General features: G+C 42.8%; 1 protein-coding gene across 2 annotated transcripts in view; it reads right to left on the reverse strand.

Annotated features, from left to right (window-relative positions):
- Positions 1–774: 774 nt before the first annotated feature.
- The window catches only part of UPF2 (UPF2 regulator of nonsense mediated mRNA decay), a 44,706-nt gene continuing 20,711 nt past the window's right edge, over positions 775–24,769 (reverse strand). For both annotated transcript variants that reach the window (XM_087967878.1, XM_026667853.2), the window contains 14 exons: positions 23,477–23,585; positions 21,332–21,445; positions 20,897–21,013; positions 19,544–19,729; positions 17,502–17,705; positions 16,461–16,736; positions 14,742–14,925; positions 12,417–12,556; positions 11,369–11,473; positions 9,296–9,394; positions 6,902–7,069; positions 5,350–5,491; positions 4,388–4,508; positions 775–2,260 (listed from right to left, as the gene is read on the reverse strand). In XM_087967878.1, coding sequence (XP_087824004.1) covers positions 2,251–2,260; positions 4,388–4,508; positions 5,350–5,491; positions 6,902–7,069; positions 9,296–9,394; positions 11,369–11,473; positions 12,417–12,556; positions 14,742–14,925; positions 16,461–16,736; positions 17,502–17,705; positions 19,544–19,729; positions 20,897–21,013; positions 21,332–21,445; positions 23,477–23,585 — 1,975 coding nt within the window. In that variant the 3' untranslated portion in view covers positions 775–2,250. The remainder of the gene's footprint in view (positions 2,261–4,387; positions 4,509–5,349; positions 5,492–6,901; positions 7,070–9,295; positions 9,395–11,368; positions 11,474–12,416; positions 12,557–14,741; positions 14,926–16,460; positions 16,737–17,501; positions 17,706–19,543; positions 19,730–20,896; positions 21,014–21,331; positions 21,446–23,476; positions 23,586–24,769) is intronic.

Below are 24,769 nucleotides of genomic sequence, written 5' to 3' on the forward strand. Positions count from 1 at the left end.
CAGACAAACCTCCAAGTGGCCTCAACGTCCCTCTAAAAAGGATGCAAATGACCAGCTGTCTGCAAGGAGTATAAATCCTTCAATTCCCCACCATCCAGCCAGAACTGAAGTAGCTTCTGGGATGAGAAATGAAAGTCTTCAAAGAAAAACCAGAAAGTCCAGTTGCCTCTTGAAACAGCAATTGTCATCTGGGACAACTGAGGACACAGATAAACCTCCAAGTGGCCTCAACAACCCTCTAAAAGGATGCAAATGACCAGCTGGCTGCAAGGAGTATCAATCCTTCCATTCCCCACCATCCAGTCAGAAGCTTCTTGGATGAGAAGCGAAACATCTTCAAAAGCAAAAACAAGAAAGTCCAATTGCCTTCTGAAAAAAAGCACCTTTGGGACAACCAGGACCTGGAGGACGGAGAATCTCTACAGAATAATGGCAGATGTTTTCAGAGGCACCACCCAGTAGTGCTCATACGCTCCCCAGACTTTTTCGATCGGGATAATACGTACATAAACATACCCAACTCGTACAAAGTTACCTCAGGGTGGTGCATAAAATGCGGTAAAATATGTAGCTGGGCCCTTCGTGTTGACTTATCCCAGGCAACAGTTCCCCCCCACCCCATGAATTTTGCAAGAGGCGAATGGGAAGATAGGAGACTTGGCTTGAAATATATCCGAGTGCAGGAATTTTGCTTCCAAAGAAATCGCCGTCGTTCGACGCAATCCAAGGCACTCGCCCCACCCCCAAAGGGGACCCAGAAAGACAAAAAGGCCGTTCTAAATTATATAACACTTTATTGCAGCATCGGCAAAGATCAGATTTCAGAAGCTGGTGAAGATCGGGTGTGTGGCGTTGTTGCTGACGGCGCATGTGAAATGTTACAAGTTGTACAATCTCTTTTTTTTAAAAAAAAAAAAGTTTACATGCAAAGAACTCAACAGCGGTCAAAAGAATTCCAAAGAGGCGAGGAAAACGGAAACGAACGAAAAATCCGAAGAGCCTACGGATGTGTCCTTCAACCGAATGTCCTACGCGCTACATGAAAGCCAATGGAAAGAAAGAAAAAAATATCGCCCCCACCCTCACCCCCAAACAACTATAACTAACAAACGAAGATTGTCAAAAGAAAAAACTGACTGGAGAAAAACATTTTATCTCAATTTAGAAAAATAAAAACTCTACTTTTCTGCCAACTATTATTTTTTTTCCTTTTTTTTTTCTTCATTTTTTTTTTAAATATGTAGACACAGAGGCGTATCAACCCATGAAAGTCAACAGAACATTCAGCTCCACTTCCTGGCATCTGTCTGTCGTGCTGACTGGCACATTTTGGTTTTTCAATGATGCTTTAAATGAGCTCCTCTTTTCAAGACCCTTCGCTGGTGTCAGGCTGTTTTGAAGCAACTTTTGGTCAATGCTCTCTCCCCTCTTTCTCTCTCTCCCCCACTCCCCTCTTCCCATCTACCTGCAACCTTCTGGAGAACATCCCACTTCCTTGTTTCCTGGTTCCTTCAACTCTCTTGCTCACCCTCCCACGCCACCTGGAACAGACCGTGCTTTCCGCTCAGATCACCGCCTTCTAAGGAAAATATCCCACATTTTGGTAAAACTGTTGCTGCTTTGCTTCTCCTGGGTGGTGTGTGGGGGCTTTACCAGTCCTTGTTTTAGGACTCCTCTAGAGCAGGCCTGCATCCCTCCCAAAGAAAGCACTATCTCCTGACACTCCGCCACGCGTCGTTCCGTGAAAACGCCGCTTCTAAGTTTCTTACTGACTATTCTTATTCTTAATTCTCCCCCCCTGCCCCAGACTTAGCCACCAAAACTGTGTCTCTCTGTTCCAGCGTTAATCCGTCTTATTTCTTTTTTTAAAAAAGTTGCTCTTATTTTAAGTTGTAACTGAACTGCTCCACCGGTCAAGTTAACCATCTCATTTATTCTGTTCTCATGAAAAGGTTAACCCTTGCAGCACACGGTTTCAAGATGCTTTTGCTGTTGTTGGTTGGTTTGGTTTTGACAGGCCATGACTGGAAGCTTCCACTATTTTCTGTTTTTGTTTTGTTTTTGTTTTGTTTTAATAAGAGGCTGGTGCATCCTGCTCTACGGCCCCCAGCCTGCCCATCGCTCAACTCTCTTTTTAAGACTTGACATGCTCAGATGTGTCCGCTGCTCTCGGTTTAATTGCTGGAGAACTCCACTAATCCACAACCTTGGAGATACGGGACCTGATGTGAGATGACTCTTGCGGCTGGATCAACGTCTCCTGGGAGGGACAAGGAGGAAAAAAAGGTCAGAAGGACAGCGGGCAGATATGTATTTCATTGAGCGTACGAGGTGGTACAACTCCTGGTGTCAGCCCTGAACCCTGTTGTGGCCTGCCAGCTCTGCCGGCAGCAGACTCACACAATGAGGAGGTTGGGGAGGACGTTGGGCCAGTGCTGGAGTCTGGGGGAAGGCTCTGATGGATGCTCTGTGTCGGACGCAGAGAAAGAGCCATTTCCCAGCCACCGGAGAAGCAGCTGCCTTTGGAGGATGAGATAAGTGGGGAGGAAGAACAGCTGGGGCCTGTTCCAGATGCACATATGCACAGAGCTGTTAGGAGAGGGGAACAACGGAGGTCAAGGAGTCGACTCGGGAAGCAAAGCACACATGGATGCTGAATGGCCCTTCCCTGGCTGGGGAATAAATAGAAGGAAAGGGGACTGGTGGTTGTAGGAGACCACAGTTCGGAGTTCTGAAGATTTGCTCATCCTGTTTCATGCCACAGAGACTGCTTTCTAGAACTTAATTTGCAACTTTACCACTGGGAGCTCACGGCCTGGCAATTATCGCAAGGAACTGATAAAGTCTGTTATGGCAGTTAACATCTTTGAAGGACTATGGCGGGGAATGCCATTAATTCACAGGAGATAAATAAAGAGGGGTTTTCGGGAAAAGGAGTCTATTTCTTGTTTCTGCTAAGGCTGGGTATCATGCCCCTGTTGGAGTCTGACTCTGAGGGAGAGGAGGAACAGCCAACAGGGAGTGGAAGCATGGCTTCGGAGGTTGTGGAGGAGGCTGGGGAAGGGCAGAGGCCAGTTGGGCAGTCAGAGGAAGACCCAGGCCCATCCCCTCTTCATCCTAGGGCACGCAGGGAAGAACGGATAAGTGAGAAACATAAATGGCATGGTCTACGGGGAAGGAAGGGGCCCTGATCCCCTTCATGGGCTGCAGCTGTGAGGACTGTTTAAAAGGACAAACTGCACATGGCCCAGTGCTGAAAGCAAAGCGTGTTTTATTCTAGTCGGAGCTTATCTGTGTTTTGGCTTCCTCCCAACTGTAGTGGCTGCGTTATCTGCTAGAAGTCTGCAATTAATCATCCATGTCTGCCACAGTAATTCCTTCAGTGTAGTTTGTGTTTGGTTTTTTATTTTGAATTAACTTTATTTTGGGTGCAGACTACATTTACTCCCTTCGTAAACTATTTTCTTTAAGAATTTGATTTCCAGCTGAGGATAATTGGACATTGGGACCAAGTTGGAAGCATTAAAGGAACTTTATTTTTGTGACTTGGTTATTTTTGTGTCATCACACTGGGTCAGAACAAACCCATTTGGGGGACAACTTCAGGGCTGCCACATGAGGCCGGGGGGAGCTGGGGGAACAGGAGGGGGAGGCAGAGATAGCTGGGGGATATGCAGCCAAAATAACGTTCTTTCACGTGGGAGCCAAGGATGCTCCACCAGGTGTTGAAAAGGTGTGGACCAAAAGCCTGGAGATGGGACTGGGACCTGATTGGACCATGTGATGGGCATGTGAGGGGGGGGGACGGGGGACAAGAACTTTGGGTTTTGATTTTGGTGGAGAAAACCTTTGGGGCCTTCAGTTTTCCCCAGCTATGCCAATATGACCATTCCTAATAAATCAAAACTCTTTGTGAGTTCTGGTGTGCAAAGTCTTGCTCAAGGATACTATATCCCTTTAAAAACTACGTCTCCATTCTGAAATCAGGAGCGGTGCAAAAAATTGAAAACCACGGAATAATACGTTATTCCCTGGATGACGGGTGTCAAACTCAATTTCATTGAGGGCCGCATCAGGGTTGTGTTGGGACCTTGGGGGCCTGGGGTGGGTATGGCCAGCTCAACAACACTCGTGTCAGGGGCGCTTGTGGGGGCTCAAGCGCTCTGCCAGTGAAAACTGGCTCTCAAACTCCGTTTTTGGCCACAACGGCCTCCTGCAACCCTCTGCGGCGTGCGTCCCTCCCAAGCTCCATTTTTTTGCTGGCAGAGACCCCGTGGGCCGGTCCTTCGCTGTTTCCAGGGCTGCCCCATAGGCTGGATCTAAGCACCCTGTGGGCTGGATCATCCCCGTGGGCCTTGAGTTTGACCCCCCCGTCCTGGATCCTTACCTTCCACCAGTTTTAAAGATGAGATCGGCATTAGGGGCTCCCTTAGGATGCTGGTACCGAGGTCGCCGTTCTCGGTTCGTATTTGCTGGAGCTGGCCGCTGAGCCAAGGATTGCATCATTTCTGCAGATGACAACTTGGGTTATTTTTAAAAAAAATAAATAAATTGAAGGGTGACGGAGAGCACCGTCCAGTCTAAATTAAAAAGAGACATTTCTGGAAAGCATCAAAAACCCTGCAAGTCCCTCAATGAATGAACGAATTTGATGAAAACGAATGAACGAATGAAAGACTTCTCGGGCAGAAATTTGCAATATTCAGGGTGGGGAGAGGACAAAAAAGATCTCGGCGTCGGGTGAAACAATCATGACCAAGAATCTGTTTCCAGCGCAAGGACAGGCTGTTGCTTTCTCCGTTGTAATTTTGAACTGTCACTAAATGAAGGGTTGCAAGCCGAGGACTAACGGTATAAAGCAGTGATGGCTAACCTTTTTGGTGCCGAGGGCTCAAACATGCGGGCGCGCAACCAAAAATACAATGCGAGTGCCCCTCCCCCATGCATGCCCCCTGCCCCCCCCCATGTCCGTTTTGGCTTCCAGGTTGGTACAAGAAGCTTTCCGGGCCCAAAATGGGGCGCAGGGGGGAGCATACCCCATCTTGGCTTCCAGGTTGGTGCAGGCGGCTTTCCAGGCCCAACGGAGCCCGGAGGGACCCCGCACACACACACATGGACCCACACACACATATGCCTCCCTCGCATGCACCCCACCCTCCACGCATGCCTGGCAGAAACCCGAAAAACAGCTGGCCGGTTGGAGGGCCGCACGCATGCGCGGTGGAGCCGGGCTAGGGGTCCAGCTGGCGTGCCCGCAGAGAGGGCTCTGCGCGGCACCTGTGGCAGGTGTGCCATAGGTTTGCCATCACAGGTATAAAGCTTTGAAGAGTAGCCCCCCCTTAGCCCTACCTTGATAGTCCTCCTGTTCCTGCCGCTCGTTGATGTCCAAGGTTAACTTTTTCATCCGCATGCGCTCTTCCTGTTCGGCCTGCTGCTGGTTCCAGTGATTGGCGGCCAGTTGAGAAGACATCGGCACGTTTAGGATTTTAAACTGAAAGAGCAGAAGCCGGTTTAAGAATCCCAAGAAAGGAAGGCGTTCCTGACTAAACGTCGCCTTGCAGGGCCAGGGAAGGGAATTATCCTGTCACTGGCACCATGGCTTGGCCTGTTACAGGTCCAGGGCATTTTGAGAACCGTATTTGGGATGTGTGAACAGTGGAGTGGTGGTCTAGGGGTGTAGTTCAATCCTAGCCAGCGGCAGATCAGGGTGGAGAGAGAAAATATCTGCTGTGAACTCCACCTAGGCATCAGGAAGGGCATCCGGCCAGTAAATGCTCGGCTCCATTCCGTCGCCCTGACTTTACTTCGAATTAAGGGTCATAAAAAGAAGGGGGGGAAATTGGAATGTGTGAGTACAAAAGAGTACAAAAACTCAGCCTCTTTAATTCCACCTAATTACATGAAAAGGAGTCTCATCTGGGAAAAGCAATCGATATCTGCTGTCCTCCCCCATTCCCCAAAATAATTCTTTTGGAAGTTAACCCCAATAAATGTCAGATGTAAATAAAATTACCACCACTCCACTGGAAAACTGTGAATGGCGGGGAGACAAATAGGCCACCGTTTTCTTGTTGTCCAAAAAACTACAATATTAAGTATTGATAAAGAAGAATATTTGTAGCTCGGGATTGAAATGGGGAGTCCTTGGTGCTCTCTGAGCTTGGTGGTTTTCTTGTAGACATTTTATAACGCAACTACATAACACTATCAGTGCTAGAAAAGAGGGGGAGAAGGAGGAGGAGGAGCAAGAGGAGGAGGACTGAAGGGTTCTGGGAGCTCTCTGAGCTTGGTTGTTTCCTTGCAGACGTTTCGTGACCCAACTAGGTAACATCATCAGTGCTAGCAAGGGAGTGGGACTAGGAGGAGGAGGAGGAGGAGGAGGAGGAGGAGGAGGAGGAGGAGGAGGAGGAGGAGGAGGAGGAGGAGGAGGGAGGAGGAGGAGGAGGAGGAGGAAGAAGAGGAAGAGGAGGGGTGAATGGTTCTTGGTGCTCTCTTGGTTGTTTTATTGTCATTACCCAACTACATAACATCATCAGTACCAATGTTGTTACCTAGTTTAGGTAATGAAATGTCTGCAAGAAAACAGCCAAGCTAGGAGAGATTTCCAAGAAGAGCCTGGACAGCCAGAATGATAGTAGGTAACTTCTGCAAGAAAGTTCTGCAAGAAAACCACCAAGCTCAGAGAGGACCCCGCAGATCTCCTCCTCCTCTTCTTCCTCTTCCTGCTACCCTCCCTCCCTTCTAGCCCTGATGATGTCACCTAGTTTGGGGAATGAAATGTCTGCAAGGAAACCACTCAGCTCAGAGAGCACCAAGGACTGCTCCTCAAAACCATGCAATTATTATCCCTGAAATTTCAGGGAAGAAAAGGGGCCGCCTGTGCCACCAGGCGTATCCTTACCTGCTGTTTGTTGCCTTTCCGGGTCAGCATGACGAACGGCATGGTGTCTCCGGATTCAGACTCCCCCTCCCCACCCCCAAGGGGAGGCCCCTTCTTCAGCTGGCTCTTAAGGTGCAGAGGGATGGCCACGTCCAACTGGTGTACTTTCACCGACTCGCCACTTCTCTGCTGCAAGGGGAGGGGGGGGGGAGAAAAGACAAAGAGACCCAATGAAAACGCCTGGAAGGCAAGAGAAGAGGTGTGGAGAACAACAACTTGGTCCTCAACACCAACAAGACCAAGGAGCTGATAGTGGACTATAGAAGGAACACATCAGACATCCAGCCCTTGCTTACCAAGGGAGACCAAGTGGAGCAAGTGGCCAGTTTTAAGTTTCTGGGTGTTACCCTAAAAGAGGACCTGACCTGGGATGCCCACATTGCAGCCCTGGTCAAAAGGGCCCAGCAGAGATTTTACTACCTGAGACTTCTCAGAAAACAACAACTGAACGGAAAACTGCTGGTGACCTTCTACCGCTGCACCAGAGAGGGTATCTTAACTTCCTGCACCTCTGTATGTTTTGCCAATTGCACTGGGGCAGATGGGAAAGCACTCCAGAGGGTTAAGGTCATTGCCCAGAGCAGGGGCAGGGAAACTCTCCTGCCCTCTCTATACAGTAGACCCACACAAAGCAACACTTTCTTCCAAGCATCGATGGCTACACAGCCAGCCTTGGCACCATACACTGAGGGTCAGATGCAATGTGCTATACCAGGGGTAGGGAAACTTGGCTCTTTTATCACTTATGGACTTCAACTCCCAGAATTCCTGAGTGAGCCATAAAATGTCCTACATTTGCATATTAAACAGTCCCATTCAAGTCAAACATTGATTTCCCCCACAACTGAAAAACCAGTAGGCCAGGGATGGGGTACCTTTTATGGTTCACTCAGGAATTGTGGGAGTTGAAGTCCATAAGTGATAAAAGAGCCAAGTTTCCCTACCCCTGGCCAAGAGGATCATGGGTTGCCCTCTCCCCTCTTTGGAAGAGCTTTATAGCTCCCGCTGCCTTAAGAAAGTCCAAAACATCCTCAAAGATCCATCTCATCCTGGGAATCCTTTTTTTGAACTATTGCCATCTGGCAGACATTACAGGACAATAAAAAACAATAGGACAAATGGGCTGAAAAACAGCTTCTATATCCCAGGGCAGTAGCTCTTTTGAACTCTACCATATAGTGTGCAATGTTAATGCAATATCAGGGGTTTTCAATTCAATTGCATAGAAAGTGAAGGAGGTGTGTTTGTGTTTATTTTCATAGTCATAATGTACACAGAAGATGGCATTTAATTTCATTATACGAGGTGCAATGACAATAAAGTAAAGTAAACTAATCAGGATGGAAGAGGACACAGCATTCGGCTCAAAGCTCTTTTGTCCTCCATTCTGTTTAGGGTTTTTTCAAACCTGGCCACTTCTAAGAGGGGTGGGCTTCCACTCCTCCTTGCCAATTGTAAATCGCCTTACAATTCATTTAGTGACCGTTCGAAGTTACAACGGCACTGGAAAAAGAGACTTAGGATGGCATTTCACACTTATGACAATTCCCGTGAACAAAATCCGGACGCTTGGTCACTGACTCGTATTTACGATGGTCGCTGTGTCCCATGATCCCCTTTTGCGACCTTCCGATGAGCAAAGTCGACGAGGAAGCCAGATTCACTTAACGACTGGGAGACTCGCTTAAAAAAAACTACAGGGATTCACTTAACGACTGTGTCAAGGGAGGTCGTAAAATGAGGCAAAACTCGCTACATGAATTAGCATCAGAAACTTGTGGTAATATGCCGAGAATTATCTGCATCTGTATTCCTCCAACTTAATGACCACAGCCAAGTTTCAAAAGATTGGAACCATTCCACCGTCGTTTCAAGAAAAAGGGAGTTTTGTGAAACTCGTAGTGTCAACTCACAAAAAATTTCTCTGGTCTTTTTAGAGTTGCCAACTGAAAGGGAGTGGGGGAAAGGGGTTGAAAGAGCAGTGTGACAGCTTGCAAACCGAAAGTGCATTCCATCAATAGTTATTCAAAGATAGTAACTAGGTGGCGGAAGTTTCTGCTGAACAAATCTCTTAACTGGAGAACATGATTGATGACTCTGGGCTATGGATGTGTCTCATTGGAAAATATGATTTATGACACACCCAAGGGGTGGGGGGGAAAACCAGGGTCAAGGGTGACAAGGAATGATGTGCCTCAGTCGGCTGCACCCAGGCAGTCCTGGACATGTTAACTCCCAATAAATCCTTTTGAAGTTTTGGAAGTTTGGCTCGAGACTCATGATTTAATTGGGGGTAATGGCCGGAATCCTGACACGCAACACTTTTGCACGATTGTATTAAAAATCAATCCGTACCTGTAAATTTTCCAGCATCATTTTATCCAACGCCTGAATAAAATCTTCATCTTCGGCGCAGGGGACCCGTTTCAGACCACCTCCTTTAATCATTACTTCCTGATAAATATATATAAAAAGATGAAAAAAGAAATTAGCACCATGATGGGTTTTTTTTTGGTTGCTGTATATTTTCTGCCAAGTGGAAAAGGCCAACAGATTGGATTTCTCCCATAAAGAACCTGGCTGTCTTATGGAGATTCTCGGCCATCCAGATCATGGATTTCATTTCCAGTGTTAGACTATAATTTTTTTAAAAAAATCCAATTCAGGGAAGCATAATACTCTGCCTTCTGTAAGAATGCACACCCTGAATACATTTTGTTCTGCTGAAATCCCCAATTGTTAGCTACATGACGGTGACTCAGAAGTCATTGTGCTGATGCTCCACTTGTTTTTACCTGGGGGGGGGGGTGTTCCACCTTTTCCCCAAAGCACCTGAAGGCAGAACAAGAAGGATGGAAACTCATCAAGGAGAGAAGCAACCTGGAACTAAATTTCGTGACAGTGAGAACAATTAACCGCTTCCCTCCAGAAGTTGTGGCTGCTCCATCACTGGAGGTTTTTAAGAAGAGACTGGACAATCTCTTGTCTGGAATGGTATAGAATCTCCTGCTTGAGCAGAGGGTTGGACTAGCAGACCTCCAAGGTCCCTTCCAACTCTGTTGTTCTGTTATGCTGTCTTCCTTCCTTCCTGCCTTCCTTTCCTTTCTTCCTTCCCTCCCTCCCCACCACTGGAGGCTTTTAAGAAGAGAATGGACAGCCACCTGTCTGGAATGGTATCAAGTCTCCTGCTTGAGCAGGGGGTTTGGACTAGAAGACCTCCAAGGTCTCTTCCAACTCTGTTATTCTGTTATGCTAGTATTCTTCCTTCCTTCCTTCCTCCCTTCACTGGAGGTTTTGAAGAAAAGACTGGACAACTATTTGTCTGAAATGGAATAGGGTCTCCTGCTTGAGCAGGGGTTGGACTAGAAGACCTCCAAGGTCCCTTCCAACTTAATTATTCTATAATTGTCAAGCAAGAGCACCCAGCAGCCCTGGATAACATCTGAGTTAAATCTGCAGAACTCTTTTATATCCCAATGCAATTTAATTCTTTAGATCCAGCTGTCTCCTCTGAGACTTGGGACAAGCTGCCCCTTCCTGCTTTGAAGAACAGTTTGTACCAGAAAGCATTAGAAACACATCCACCATTCCACTGGCTGTTTCGAGACAGCCCTTCCTTTTGATCTGTAGCATAAGTGACACACAAACGTCGCATCTTCTACAGCCGGGTCCTTTTAAAGCAACGTGACTAATTCTGCTTAAAGCCCTGCTCCTTTCTTTTTATTCTTCCGAGCAATCTCTCGCAGGTAACTTTCAAGGGGAAAACAGCACCAGCCATTCTAAGATGGGGGCAACAAATCAGGTCAAGATAAAAGAGTTTATTCGACCTTTCTCTCTCCCAGATTTTTCTTCCTCTGCTTCCTGAGCTCAGTTTGCCTGGAGATTAATGACTATTAATGATTTTTTCCCCATGCCATTACTCTGCTAAATAAACTCATTCCCATAACATTGTTAAACTATTTACTAAGACTGTATTACTATTCTTCTTCTCATCCTTCCTATTACCTATTGCCTCCCACTTATGACTATAATTGTGTTGCTTGTATCTTTACAATTTATATTGTTTTGTTTCCTAGCATGATTTGATTTCTTATTAGTAACCTATGACTATCACGAAGTGTTCTATTATGATTCTTGATTAATGCACTTTTTTTCTTATGTACACTGAGAGCATATGCACTAAAAACAAATTCCTTGTGTGTCTGATCACACTTGGCCAATAAAGAGTTATATTCTATTATGGCACTCTATTTACCTATATAGATGTTCTCACTCTAAAACTATTGATAAGATATTATGTGTTTGCAGGTGTTTTTTTTTTCATGTTTATAAGAGACTAAAGGAAATTGGTTTTTCCTCCCAAAACTAATTTTGTATGCAGTCTATTTGAGCACTAAGCATTGTCTTCTTTTAAAGAAAAAAATATACCGTGTTCTCTTCATCCGTTTCGTTCTCCTTATTAGAGTCAGTAAGATAATCGGTATTTTCTTCCTCTTCCTCTTCTCCTTCATCATCATCATTCTCCGACCCCTCCTGAAAAGATCAAGAGATTGAATGTACAGCCCAAAGTCTCATCTTAGGGTGAGTTATGCCAATTATCATCCTCAAAGCTTTTGTGCACAAGCTTTGCTGAACTTAATCTAAGAACTATTACAACTAAGAAGAAATTTCCTGACGGTGAGAACAATCAACCAGTGGAATGACTTGCCTCTAGAAGTTGTAAATGCTCCAACACTGGAAGTTTTTAAGAAGAGATTGGATAACCATTTGTCTGAAGTGGTATAGGGTTTCCTGCCTAAGCAGGGGGTTGGACTAGAAGACCTCCAAGGTCCCTTCCAACTCTGTTATTGTATTGTATTTTGTATTATATTGTATGTATTCTATTCTGTTCTATTCTCTATTCTATTCCATTCCATTCCATTCCATTCTCTATTCTATTCTCTATTCTATTCCTAATTCATATTCTATTCTATTCCATTCACAATATTTTGGCAATTGTGCCAGACCTATTTCAAAATTCATTCCAAACTTAATTATCTAGTCTAGTTGTTCCTGACAGAAAAATCAGAAGGTATGGGATTCTAATAAAATCTGTGTATAATGGATCACAGAATCACAAAATTATTGATATTCTTAATTGTATTTCAGAAACTACCTTTCAACAATACTCTATTTAGTAAATTATCACAGCTGGGAGCAGAGTCGATCATCGGATATGGTTAAAGCTATATCCTGTGTGAACACCCTGGGTGGGGATGAGGTCTTCTAGTCCAACCCCTGTCCAATCCTGGGTGGGGATGAGTATGGCCTGCTCTTCCTTGCTTGCCCAAATCTATAATACGACTCCTCAGTTGTGTTGAGTTGTAGGCTTTAAGCATAACAGGTATTTGTTTGTGAATTGGGAGCAGTTGACCAACAGCTCTATCAGCCACTCTTCCAAGCTGTATTTGAGAAAGTTAAGAACAGAGAAAATCACCTCCTCTTCTGGCTCGTTTATTTCGCTTTCATTTCCAGATTGTTCTTCGATCTCTACTCCAGCTTCCTCTTCGTCCTCATCCTCCTCCAAGTTCTCTCCTTCAGTCATGGAATCCTTAGAGTCTTTGTCGTTCATAAGACCTAACAGGGGGAATGGAAGAAGGAACAAATATGGGGGAGGGGTTTAAATTGAAAGTTTTACAAAAAGCAGAAAAATGAAACATGGACCAATAAAGAGAAAGCAAGCAAGCAAGCAAAACAGAAGAACGAAGGAAGCAAATGAACAAGGGAGGACGGGAAAAAAGGAAGTGAGGGAGGGAGGAAGGGAGAGAGGACAGGAAGGAAAAAAAGAGGAAGGAGAGAGGCAGGCAGACAGGCAGGAAGGAAAGAAAGAAAAATTCTGATTTACTTTGAGGTAAATATTAAGTACAATTACAAAATAATTTCTTACTCGATGATTATAAAAAAAGCTCACTTTTTTTCCTAGTTACCCAGCGGTTTTTACCCCAGAATCAAAATCACAAATCCTAAGTGCACTTTTTCCAATTCACACAAAAAGTCTATAATGGATTTTCAGACAACCATATAAATGTAGGGTGTTTTTTTTTATTTTTCCCTGGAAAAAAAAGAAATTAATTTAACCCTCTCTGTAAATTCCATTATTCCTCCACTGTTCGTTGTGTCGTACCTTGCCACTTTGGAGCGTATCAACAGCCTCACGGCAGTTGTCCGTGACTTTTTTTCCTAGTTGCTTGTCCTTAGTCTGTGGAGACTAAGAAAATTCTCTGGTTTCAGTTGTAAAAACAGTGATGAAGACAGGCATTTTTTAAAAAATTCCAAAAATTATGATCTGGCTTAATTACAGCGTTGACATCAATGGGACATACCCTGAGCTACACCAAGCTGCATAAGTTGAAATCACTGCCATACTGAGTATATGGTGTGTGCTTTTGAAGAGGGCAAATGAATAGGTAACAAAAAAGAAAATGTTATCATTGGGAATTTGTTTTTTTATCTACAGCCACAACTTGCCTTCTGGTTACTCAAATTACGCACCTGAGGGCAGGACAAGAAGCAGTGGAGGGAAACTAATCAAGGAGAGAAGCAACCTGGAATGAAGGAGAAACTTTCTAACAGCGAGAACAATGAACCAGTGGAATGAGTTGTCTCCAAAAGTTGTGACTGCTCCATAACTGGAGGCTTTTAAGAAGAGATTGGATAACCATTTGCCTGGAATGGTAGAAGGTTTCCTCCCTGAGCAAAGAGTTGGACTAGAAGACCTCCAAGGTCCCTTCCAATTCTGCTATTCTATTCTAAATCCATCCTTTTGCCTCCTGCATTGTGGAAGAATCGATAGAAATATCATCTATTATACACCATACCCTTGTTATTATCCTAATCTTCTCTACCTTCCTGTTAGACTAACGGTATTCCCAGCCTCTATGAAGGGAGTTCCTCATTGTAAATAATAAAATAAAAGTAAAATCAAAATACCAAGGTGAATTCTAGATGGATTTAATCTGATTTCTGGGGACCGTCATGTTGTTTTCACGATGCTAATGAATGAACTCTGCTTTCTAAAGGAGTCTAGAATCTTCCAGAGGATTAAGCCAAGATGAATGGTCTCCAGCAGCTCTTTTGGGGAAAAGTAGAACAATTTTCCTTCGGTAGTTCAAGATTTCTCAAAGGAAATTCCTAAAGGCTTGGCTGGTTTCTGGAGATTCAAGCTTATTCGAAGTAAAGAGAGAGAGTCCCCTAAAATATTTATTATAGTCTCATTTCCTAATCCTGTTCCTTTTCCACAATTCCTCAATGTACCGACCACAATTGCGCTCAAACTTTCTGTTGCTAAGTGAAACACCTGTTCAGTGAGTTTTGCCCCAGGAAACTGCAACGGTCATAAATATGAGACAGTTGCCAAGCCTCTTGAATTTTGATCACATGATCGTGGGAATGCAGCAATGGTCATTAAGAGTGAAAAACAATCATAAGTCCCTTTTTTTCATCGTAACTTTGAATGGTCATTCATTGAACTGTTGTAAGGCGAGGACTACCTGTGGTGGAATATACATCTTCTTGATGATGAAGAAGAGGAAATTGGATTGAGGGCCATTATTTATTAAATGGGTACGTTGCCAGATTCAGATAATTTCACCGCAGCTTATTTTTTAGCTTCAATTAAGCATTTCCTCCCTCCTTTTAATAGAGAGTGGGGGGAAATTCATACCCACTTACATCTCAAAATTATAAACAGTGCTAACAAGATACCAAATATAGACCAAAGTGGGAATTTTGGCTCCCTCTGGCCTTGATGTGGCAGTCTTACCTAGTTTGATTAAGAATTCCCTTTCCAGTTCTTGTACCTGCCTCATGGATTCTTCCAGAGAATTGCAGAGTTTTATTTTCGGTCTCAGAAGTTCTAACGTATCGCTGATCATATAGTCAATGTCTATAGGGAAGAGGTGGTCCTTTGTCCATACATCCAGGCTTTTCTTCCACCAAACATACCTCTGGATGGGGGGAGAAAAAATTAAAATTCACCGCAAAGTAAATACCCAACTTCTCCAGTTGTGAAATCGGGCCCTCTTGGCTTCTAGGTGCTCACTAAGAAAGGATTTTTCCAAATGACCATCAGAGCATTTAGAATATTTCCTATATTATTATTATTATTAACATGCTCTGATGCTAAGGAGTTCTACTTCCCACCTGAAAAGAAATCTCTTCCAAATGCAAAACACAAGCAGAGGAGAGGAGTTTCCGTTTCAGTTTCACAGCAGCAAGCAGCTTTAGTACAGAACAGTTGAGTTAAGCCATGCCCAGGCTCCTTGCTGTCTCCTTCTTGCTCACATAGCAAATACTGTTTCAGTTTCCAAACAGCCCTCAACTCACTCATACATTGACAAGATGCTAGCCAGATGAATACTGATGGATGCTGGTAGGCAGAAGCAGAGTTCCCCCCCCCCCCCATTTTCCTCTCCAAAATCTAAGCCCGACCACATAGTTTCATAGCGAAGCATGGGTATCGAGCTAGTGCTCCAAAAAACCTTGTAGAAAACAATGGGCTACCTCAAACTTATCTGTGGCTGTTTGTTAAGAGTGAGAACTGGGCAAAATATTTTCCCTTTCCCTTTCTCTGATTCTGATGGTGAGAATAATGAACTATTAAGTAAGCCCTAGCTTGATTTTTAATACCTGTGCCCAATATAAGTCCTACCCCTAAAATAAACCCTACTTAAGATCCCGCCCACTTCAGAGTGGAGGGGTAAATATTAAGCTAGGGTGGGGATGGGGTGTATGTGGAGCTGCCCTACTACTTACCTGTGGACAGGTGTAGCCAGGCCTCACACACCCCAAGACCTACCTGGCTGGCCCATTTCTTCTGCAGCTGGCAAGGCTGGCAAGGTTTTCCTGAAGGCCTCTGGAGCTGAGAACAAAGCTCTGGATCGATCCAAAGTTCTATTATCAGCTGCAGAGGCCTTCAGGAAAGCCTCGCCGGCTGCAGAAGAAGAAGTTGCTGAAGGCCTCAGACAACAAAAAGGAGGCCGGGGAATATGCGCACAAGTGACGTTAGTCAGTGGATAGCATCCCCCGAAAATAAGACCTGGTGCCTTTTTGGGTGGTATATATATCTATCTATCTATCTATCTATCTATCTATCTATCTATCTATCTATCTATCTATCTATCTATTTACCTACCTACCTACCTACCTACCTACCTACAGTATATATATAGCTATAGATATATATAGCTATATATATATAGATATGTAGTGTATATAGATATATATAGCTCTAGGTTGTTCGGGTCTTTTCCCATGTAAGATTTCCCGTAATCTTACACGGGAAAAGACCCAAACATACCTAGACCTACATACCTGTACTTGTGAAAATCTACAAAAACATATATATAGCTACACACACACACACACACACACACACACACGTGTCAGGGTCTTATTTTCGGGGAAATGCGGTATTTAGCATGGGAGACAGCCTAATGTGTGGCGTGTAAAGCAGATCGTGAGGCTGGAGGGGTTACCCTACCTGAAAGTAGACCAAGAAGCAGTCGAGTTTCCGCTTGCTGGATCCCCGGTCGAAGTACTGCCCGCAGGTGTCCAGGATGGTGCAGACCAGCCGGATGCGGAAAAGGTGTTCGGGGGGGTCCAGGAGACTCGGCGTGCCGTCGGAGTTCACCCCGAACAACGTGAATGAGTACAGAGTCCGAAAGATGACCGCCGATTCGACCATTCTGTAATTGTACAGCTCGCCCAGAAACTTAGCACTGCTGATCCTCCGCTGATTAAATTTAGGCTGATTAACCTTCAAAGGAAAGGTGGGAAGAAGGAGGAAAAAAACAAAGTTAACCTATCCTCCTTCTGGAGGGAGGGAGGAGGAGGAATACTATGGGATCCTTGAGGCTTTCTGAGCTTGGATATTTTCTTGCAGACATTTCATGGCCCAACTAGGGAACATCATCAGTTCTAGAAAGGAGTGGGGTTTGTAGAAAGGGAGGAGGAGGAAGAGGAAGAGGAAGAGGAAGAAGGAGGAAGAAGGAGGAAGAGGGAAGGAAGGAGGAAGGAGGAGGAGGAGGAGGAGGAGGAGGAGGAGGAGGAGGAGGAGGAGGAGGAGGAGGAGGAGGAGGAAGAGGAGGAGGAGAAGAAGAAGAAGAAGAAGAAGAAGAAGGAAGAAGAAGAAGAAGAAGAAGAAGAAGAAGAAGAAGAAGAAGAAGAAGAAGAAGAAGAAGAAGAGGGTCCTTGAGGCTCTCGGAGCTTGGATATTGGATATTTTCTTGCAGACATTTCATAACCCAACTAGGGAACATCATCAGTACTAGAAGGGAATGGAGTTTGCTGTCTGTTTATATACCCCTATGTTTATATGTAATTGGACTGTTTGGAATATGTTTATAAGCAATGGGTCTCATTGTAAACTTCCAAATAAGGACCCCACTAAGTAAAATCACAATTGGTGAAAATAAAACAATTTTTCCCCCTAACCTACGAGAGCCACCAGGGAGAAGATTTTTAATGTAAAGATACTTCAGCTTTATTTTTATAGTCGGAGCAATTTTTTAAAGAAGCTTACCTCCATCCCTAATCGAATGTCCTCTAGAACTCCATCCACGACATGAATTCCAACATCCTCTTGATAAAGGACCAGTCCTGCCAGAAGATTGGCTACACAGTGAATGCTATTATATTTCACATTCCAAATGTTGATCATACAGCATATCACGTAATCTTTCACTTCATGGTCATGCCAAGGCAGTTTGCGCATTTGTCTCAGGACCTGAGCAAAATTTCAAAGAACCTTAAATTATTCAAGAGCATTTTTTCTCTCTAAAAAGTTGGCTACATACGGTTAGTTGATTGTTAAGAATAAAACTTTAATTTCATTGAATTTCTGAAAGAAAGAGGCATCCATTAAACCCAAGCTAAAGTAAGCTGTGACTTGCATGACGAAATAAACTGAAATTATTTATGTTGTATTTATTTGTATTTGTAAAGTTATATTTATTATTTATAAATTGTCAGAAATGAAGTAAATTGTATCAGTGGTCCTGATCTCTCCGGGGTAAAGTCTGAAGTGAAATTTTGTCTTGTGCATCCAACATCTGCTGAATGGAGGTTTAAGGTTTGAGAATTTTCAGTAATATTCCCAAACAACCACTGTTTTTGATACTCGTAGTCTCTTCGTCACCTGTTACCAGTATAAATTCCAGATCTGTAGGTACCCTAGGCAAACCCTGCTAGCAAACCAATATAATTCTAAAAATTCAAAAACCTTTCCAGAAAAGCACTTTAAAAAAAAAAGTGATGAAACAGTGGTTGCTACCAGCTTGGCAGGTAAGAATTTTCCACAAGAGAAACTGTGCTACAATTGCCACAAACAAATGTAACAAACAAGCCCACTTACCAAATGGTTGCACTTTAAGTGATAATTGCAAGCTTAACTGCAGAACCAGCTTAAGAAAGGTTGATTTAAACTATTCATTGACTAACCACATTGTTCTGGAGACTATACCTGTTAAACTTAACGCAGAAAAACTATGCAGGAGAACTTAATTACCTATAAGAAACCTGAGAAACATTATTTGATCTTTGAATCAAATATGGATTCAATATTGTCATTTTAAGCTTAACGTTTAGGCCCGCCATTGTTGAATTTTAAAGTATCTCGTTTCCACCTTGGTTCTTTGTTTACAGAACGGGCCAACATCCCTTAAGGATTGCAAAACAGTGAGAAATAAAAATGTGAATCTGTGTAATTGCCTGATATCAGCCATGCCAATTCCATTCCTCCGAATAAGTTAAAGAATCAGTTCTACAGAGGAATTATTGAATCTATCATCTGCACCTCTACAACTGTCTGGTTTGGTTCTGCAACTCAGCAAGACAGACACAGACTTCAGAGGAGAATTAGGACTGCAGAAAACACAGTTACTACCAACCTGCCCCCAATCGAAAACCTGTATCCTGCATGAGTCAAAAAGAGGGCTGTGAAAATATCTACAGACACCTCACATCCCAGACATAAACTGTTTCAACTCCTTCCCTCAAAACAACACACCAGAACAACTAGACACAAGGAGAATTTTTTTCCAAACACCATCACTCTGCTAAACAAATAATTCCCTCAACACTGTTCAACTATTTACAAAGTGTACACTACTATTACTATTAATCTTCTCATCACTCCTTATCACCCATTCCCTCCCACTTGTGACTGTAGGATTGTAACTTTGTCATTTGTATCCTAATTATTTTTATTGACTGTTTCCTAGTATGATTTGATTGCTTATAGTACCCTCTGACTATCATTAAGTGTTGTACCTGATGATTCTTGACAAATGTATCTTTTCTTTTTAGGTAACTGAGAGCAAATGTACCAAAGGCAAATTCCTTGGGTGTCCAATCACACTTGGCCAATAAAGCATTCATTCATTCATTCAATCATTCATCCATTCACTCACTCACTCACTCACTCATTCATTCATCCTTCACTCACTCACTCACTCATTTATTCACTCACTCACTCACTCACTCATTCATTCATTCATTCATTCATTCACGCTCATTGCTCTCGGAATTGATCCCGGCTAGAGAGGAAGAAAATCAAGGAACCACCTTCTCCGTGGTGACTTTGGAGAGATCCTTATAGAGCAGTTTCCGAATGTATTCCTGGAGGGGGGGGCGCTTCTTTTTCACCGTTTTCTCCGCTGGGGGAGGGTTACAATAGTAGTAGGCGTTTTCCACCATCGTGACATAGCGTGCGTCCAGGTGCATTGCCTGTTTCTTCCGCATCATTTGCTCCTGAAAACAAGAGGCGCAAAACCACTCAGGGCAGGAAAGACACAGTTTTGTGCCGCTCTGTGCGCGAGATAGGCAGGTTTCCAAATTTGATACATAAAGAAACAGAATTCTAATCGGACCCCGGTTTTGATAAGCCTCGTGCCCATCTCTCTCTAACCAAGTCAGAAGCTTTGGAATACAGAGTAACAAATTACTAAGGTAAAGATACTAAGGCTTCCCTGTCTGGTTGGGTCTGGCTCTAGGGCACGAAGCTCATTGCCATTCCTTGCTCAAAGGAGCCAGTGCTGACGACCATTTCCGTGGTCATGTGGCTACATGCCAAAGGTGCACAGAATGCTGTTACCTTCCCACCAAAGTGGTACCTGTTTATCTATTTGCATTTGCAAGCTTTTGAACTGCTAGGTGGGCAGGAGCTGAGGCAGGGAAGGGGAACTCACCTCTTTGCGCGACGCTTGGGTCTCAAACACAGAAGGTCAGCTTTCCAGCCGGCAGGCTCAGCGTCTTTAGCTGCTGAGCCATCACACCCCCTCACTCACTCATATTTCACTCTAGCCCTAGAATTAGTTTCTGTAGTTACCAGAATGATCCATAATATGAAGAGAAAGAAAGAAAGAATGAAAGAGAGGGAGGGAGGGAGGAAGAAAAGAGGGAGGGAGAAAAAGAAAGAGTGGGAAGGAAGAAGAAAAGAGGAAGGGAAGGTGGGAGGGAGAGAAAGAAAAAGAGAGGGAGGGAGGAACAAAAGAGAAGAAAGGAGGGAGGGAGGGAGAGAAAGGGAGGGAGGAAGAAAAGAGGGAGGGAAGGACGGAGGGAGAGAAAGAAAAAGAGAGGGAGGGAGAAAGGAAGAAAAGAAAAGAAGAAAGAAAGAAAGAAAGAAAGAAAGAAAGAAAGAAAGAAAGAAAGAAAGAAAGAAAGAAAGGAAGGAAGGAAGGAAGGAAGGAAGGAAGGAAGGAAGGAAGGAAGGAAGGAAGGAAGGAAGGAAGGAAGGAAGGAAGGAAGGAACCTGAAGAAATCTTATTTGTGGGTCTGACACACACACACACACACCCCGCAAATTCCCTAAGTAACCCCTGTGCCTTTTTGTGAAAAATATTCTTCTCCTGTGAGGAAGAATATGTACCTCAAGAATATTTACCATTAGAACAAAGTTACATATAATATAATTCTTACCAAAAGAACGCTGGTCCTCAAATGGGAGTCTGGAGACCTGAAGAGGAATCTTCCACAGGTCTCTAGCAAAGTGCATGCCATCTCGATGTGGTGATGGGAGAAGTCAGACAGGAGCATCTGCAAAGAATTTGCATCACCGTTTAAAGGGATTTTGTGATGAAACATTCATGTGTCAGCCTATTTCACACACTGTTATTTCTCAGGAAAGCTCATTCTGGGACATCAGTAAAGCTGCAATGTGTTTGCATATTCTACTCCAATTTGCAACACTAAACTTTAATATATATTTTTTAAATATAGAAATGTTTAAATGATAAAAGCCTCATTACGGACAATTCTAATTACCCATATACCTTTTTATAAGCCCATTTTGAAGCATAATCCCCTCTAGTTAATCATGAAGAAGGCAAAGGATCCAGTCAATGGGACACTAACCTTCAAGCAATGCAGCGTGTCACTTTTGGAGAACATCTTAAACTTAGTTAGCTCTCCAATGAACCTCACGGTTTTGTTCTTCGTCTCGATGTTGATCTGGTCCTTCTTTCTCACCTGAAGGCAGGATAATGGTTTATTTTATCGAGATGTGACAATGTACATTTAGTTTCATATTAAACAGCCACAAGTTCAATCTGCTGATTTGGAATGCACTAAATGTGAGCACAGTGGTTTAGAATAGAATAGAATAATAGAGGTAGAAGGGACCTTGGAGGTCTTCTAGTCCAATCCCCTGCTTAGGCAGGAAACCCTATACCATTTCAGACAAATGGTTATCTAGTCTTTTCTTTAAAACTTCCAGTGTTGGAGAATTCACAACTTCTGGTGGCAAGAACAAACTTTGAAGTTTCACCATGGAGGACCAGAACTAAAGCAGCAAAATATTTCTGCCTCTCCATTTAGGTTCATATAAAGTTAGTTCCCTGGTACTCCCCCTAAATAATATTTAAAGAATCCAAAACCAGCTGTTTCAGAGAGATTTATCCTTAAATGCACCTTGTGATTTAAAAAATTATTTATTGATTAACCACATTGTTCCAGAGAATTATACACATTAAAATTAATGCAGAAACAATAAATAATTTAAACCGTATTGAGCTGCAGGTTAAAACCAGATGGGTATAAAATAGCCCTTGGATTCAAAGAAAATAGGTTGTACCCACAAAGAAAGCTAACACCCTTGTCTTTAGAAAAAAAGACTTCAGAAGTTTAATGACTAAATTCATTACTCCTTCATAAGTGAAAACCTGACATTAAAAGTGCTTTTATATGTTTCTGTTTCCAGGACATTTCCTAGACAACTAGAATAATTTATATAATTGTTATATAAATTAGTAGTTAATCAACACATGTTTTTGAAGTATATAATATATGGCAGGCATGATGACTTATTTTAAAGCACTCTGGTTTTAATTAACAGTTTATCAAAGTTGTTTATAATACAGTTCTGTTTCTGACTTACGACAAAGGAAAGGAATTCACAATTCAACTGATTGTATTTTGGAATAGTAGTTGGATATTTCCTGCTTCTACTTCAGGGTACCATACAAGAAAATACTTAAGAAGATTCCAAATTTAAAAAGCAGTTGCTATTTGAGTCTTTTACCTCCGAACCCAACGAACATGCTGAAAAAGCAAGTACCTAAAAATTTAAATCAGCTCGCAATTCTGCTTAAGACAAACCCCAAATTAATCTTGGCAGTTTTTTTTCAATTGCTGTTTTATTTATTCAAAGTCTGTAATTTAAGAAACGGTGCTATGTGGCAGTCTCTGCAGTGGCCAGCAAAGTTTGGAATGCTCTGAAAATCAGTATTTTCAAAGTTCTTTCAGGCAAAAGATTCAGAAATAAGACTGTTCAAGAATACGTGCATTGTCAAACATTAAAATTATGTAATAATATTTTGCATTCTAATAAATGAAATGTAAAATAAAAAATAATTATGTTACAGCACTGGCTTTTTACTGTGAGTTTCCCTGTTATTATGCCAGGCATTTTGAAATGTGGGAAAATCAGATAACAGATAATCAGAGATGGAAGGGACCTTGTAGGTCATCTAGTCCAACACCCCCCCCCCCCCAAGCAGGAGACCCTACACCATTTCTAACAGATGGCAGTCCAGTCTCTTATTGAAAGTCTCAAGTGATGAAGCTCCCACAACTTCTGAAGGCAACTTCTGTTCCACGGGTTGATTGTTCTCCCTGTCAGAAAGTTTCTCCTTATTTCAAGGTTGAATCTCTTCTTGTTCATTTTCCATTCATTATTCCTTGTCTGGCCTACAGGTGCTTTAGAAAATAACTTGAGCCCTTCCTCCTCTCTGTGGCAGCCCCTCAAATATTGGAAGACCACTATGATGTCTCCCCTGGTCCTTCTCTTCCCTAGACTAGCCAAGCCCAGTTCGTGCAACTGTTCATCATATGTTTTAGCCTCCAGTCCCCTAATCTTCCTGGTTGCTCTTCTCTGTACTTTTTCTAGAGTCTTAACATCTTTTTTATAGTGTGGTGACCAAAACTGGATGCAGTACTCTAGGTGTGGTCTTACTAGGGCTTTATTTTAACTCAATCTATGGGAAACAAATGGAAACATACATGAAATCTGAAGTCCCCCTTCAGCATGGAACACAGGTCTTCTGCTACATCGGACATACAGGGATGCAACGTTCCAACCAGCCGTGCATAGAAAGGCAGCAAATCCAGCCTGCAAATAAAGGACAATGCATGGGTAAATGTTCTATTTCGAAGAACATTTAAGGATTCCTAATTTTTAGATATTTTCAATATAAGTACCACACTGTTGGTACATATATTATATATTAATTATAACAGTACTTTTAAGGAACCTATTATATAATTATAAATATTACTGGGAAGTTATCAGAAAAATGCAACCACTGCATTTTGTAGTATTATGCAATAGCACTTAGACTTATATACTGCTTCTCAGCCCCCTCTAAGCGGTTTACAGAGTCAGCCTCTTGCCCCCAACAATCTGGGTCCTCATTTTACCCACTTCAGCAGGATGGAAGGCTGAGTTAACCTCGAGCTGGTCAGGATCGAACTGCTGGCAGCAAGCAGTGAGTTAGCCTGCAAGTGTTGCATTTTAACCACTGCTCCCACCATGGCTTTGTTTAACATTAAAGGTTTCCACTTCTTTCATGAAATAATCATTACTTGGTTATCTCACCTTTTCTCCCAAAAAATTCAAGACAAATTGCATAACATACCTCCAACTTTATCCCCACCATTTGGAGTAATTTAAGGCTGAGAAACAAATTTGATTCAAAGTCACTTAGTGTATTTCCATGGCTGAGAAAAGATTGAAATCTGAGTTTTTCCTGACAAAAAAGTTAGACATTACACTGGCTCTTGCCATCTTGGTAAAAGTCTGAAGTAATCTTGTATTAAGAATGAGTTAACCTTATTTTTGTTCTTATGGCCTAACTCCAAGGACTAATATAAAAAAATACAATCAAAACCACCACAAAAATGAGTAAAGATTAATGTTTACTCATTACTGGGGCTATGTTACAGACTGCCCAAATCTTCCAATGAATTACTCCAAACATTTCACCAAGAATTTGAAAATACTTAAAAAACCTATTGCTCATATGGAAAGTGTAACTAGATATATTTAAAAAAAACAAAGGCTCCTTTTCCTTTAGATAATTTCAGAAACATAACCAGTTATTTTGCTTGGAAACTATATGGAAGTGGTTTGCCAATTTTCTGGGAAGGTTCCTAATTTGTAATTTATTTTCACTCCTGGAATTTTACAGTCGTCTCCCAAATGAGTGCTAATAAAGTTTGATCTGATTTAGTTTCCAATTCTAAGAAAAATCAGGCAGATACTCTTGAGGCTAACAACTGTATAGGTAGTCCTCT

Source organism: Notechis scutatus, chromosome 6, assembly GCF_049901735.1.
Source record: "Notechis scutatus isolate UNSWTSFEM ecotype Mainland chromosome 6, rNotScu1.2, whole genome shotgun sequence".
Lineage (NCBI taxonomy): Eukaryota > Metazoa > Chordata > Lepidosauria > Squamata > Elapidae > Notechis > Notechis scutatus.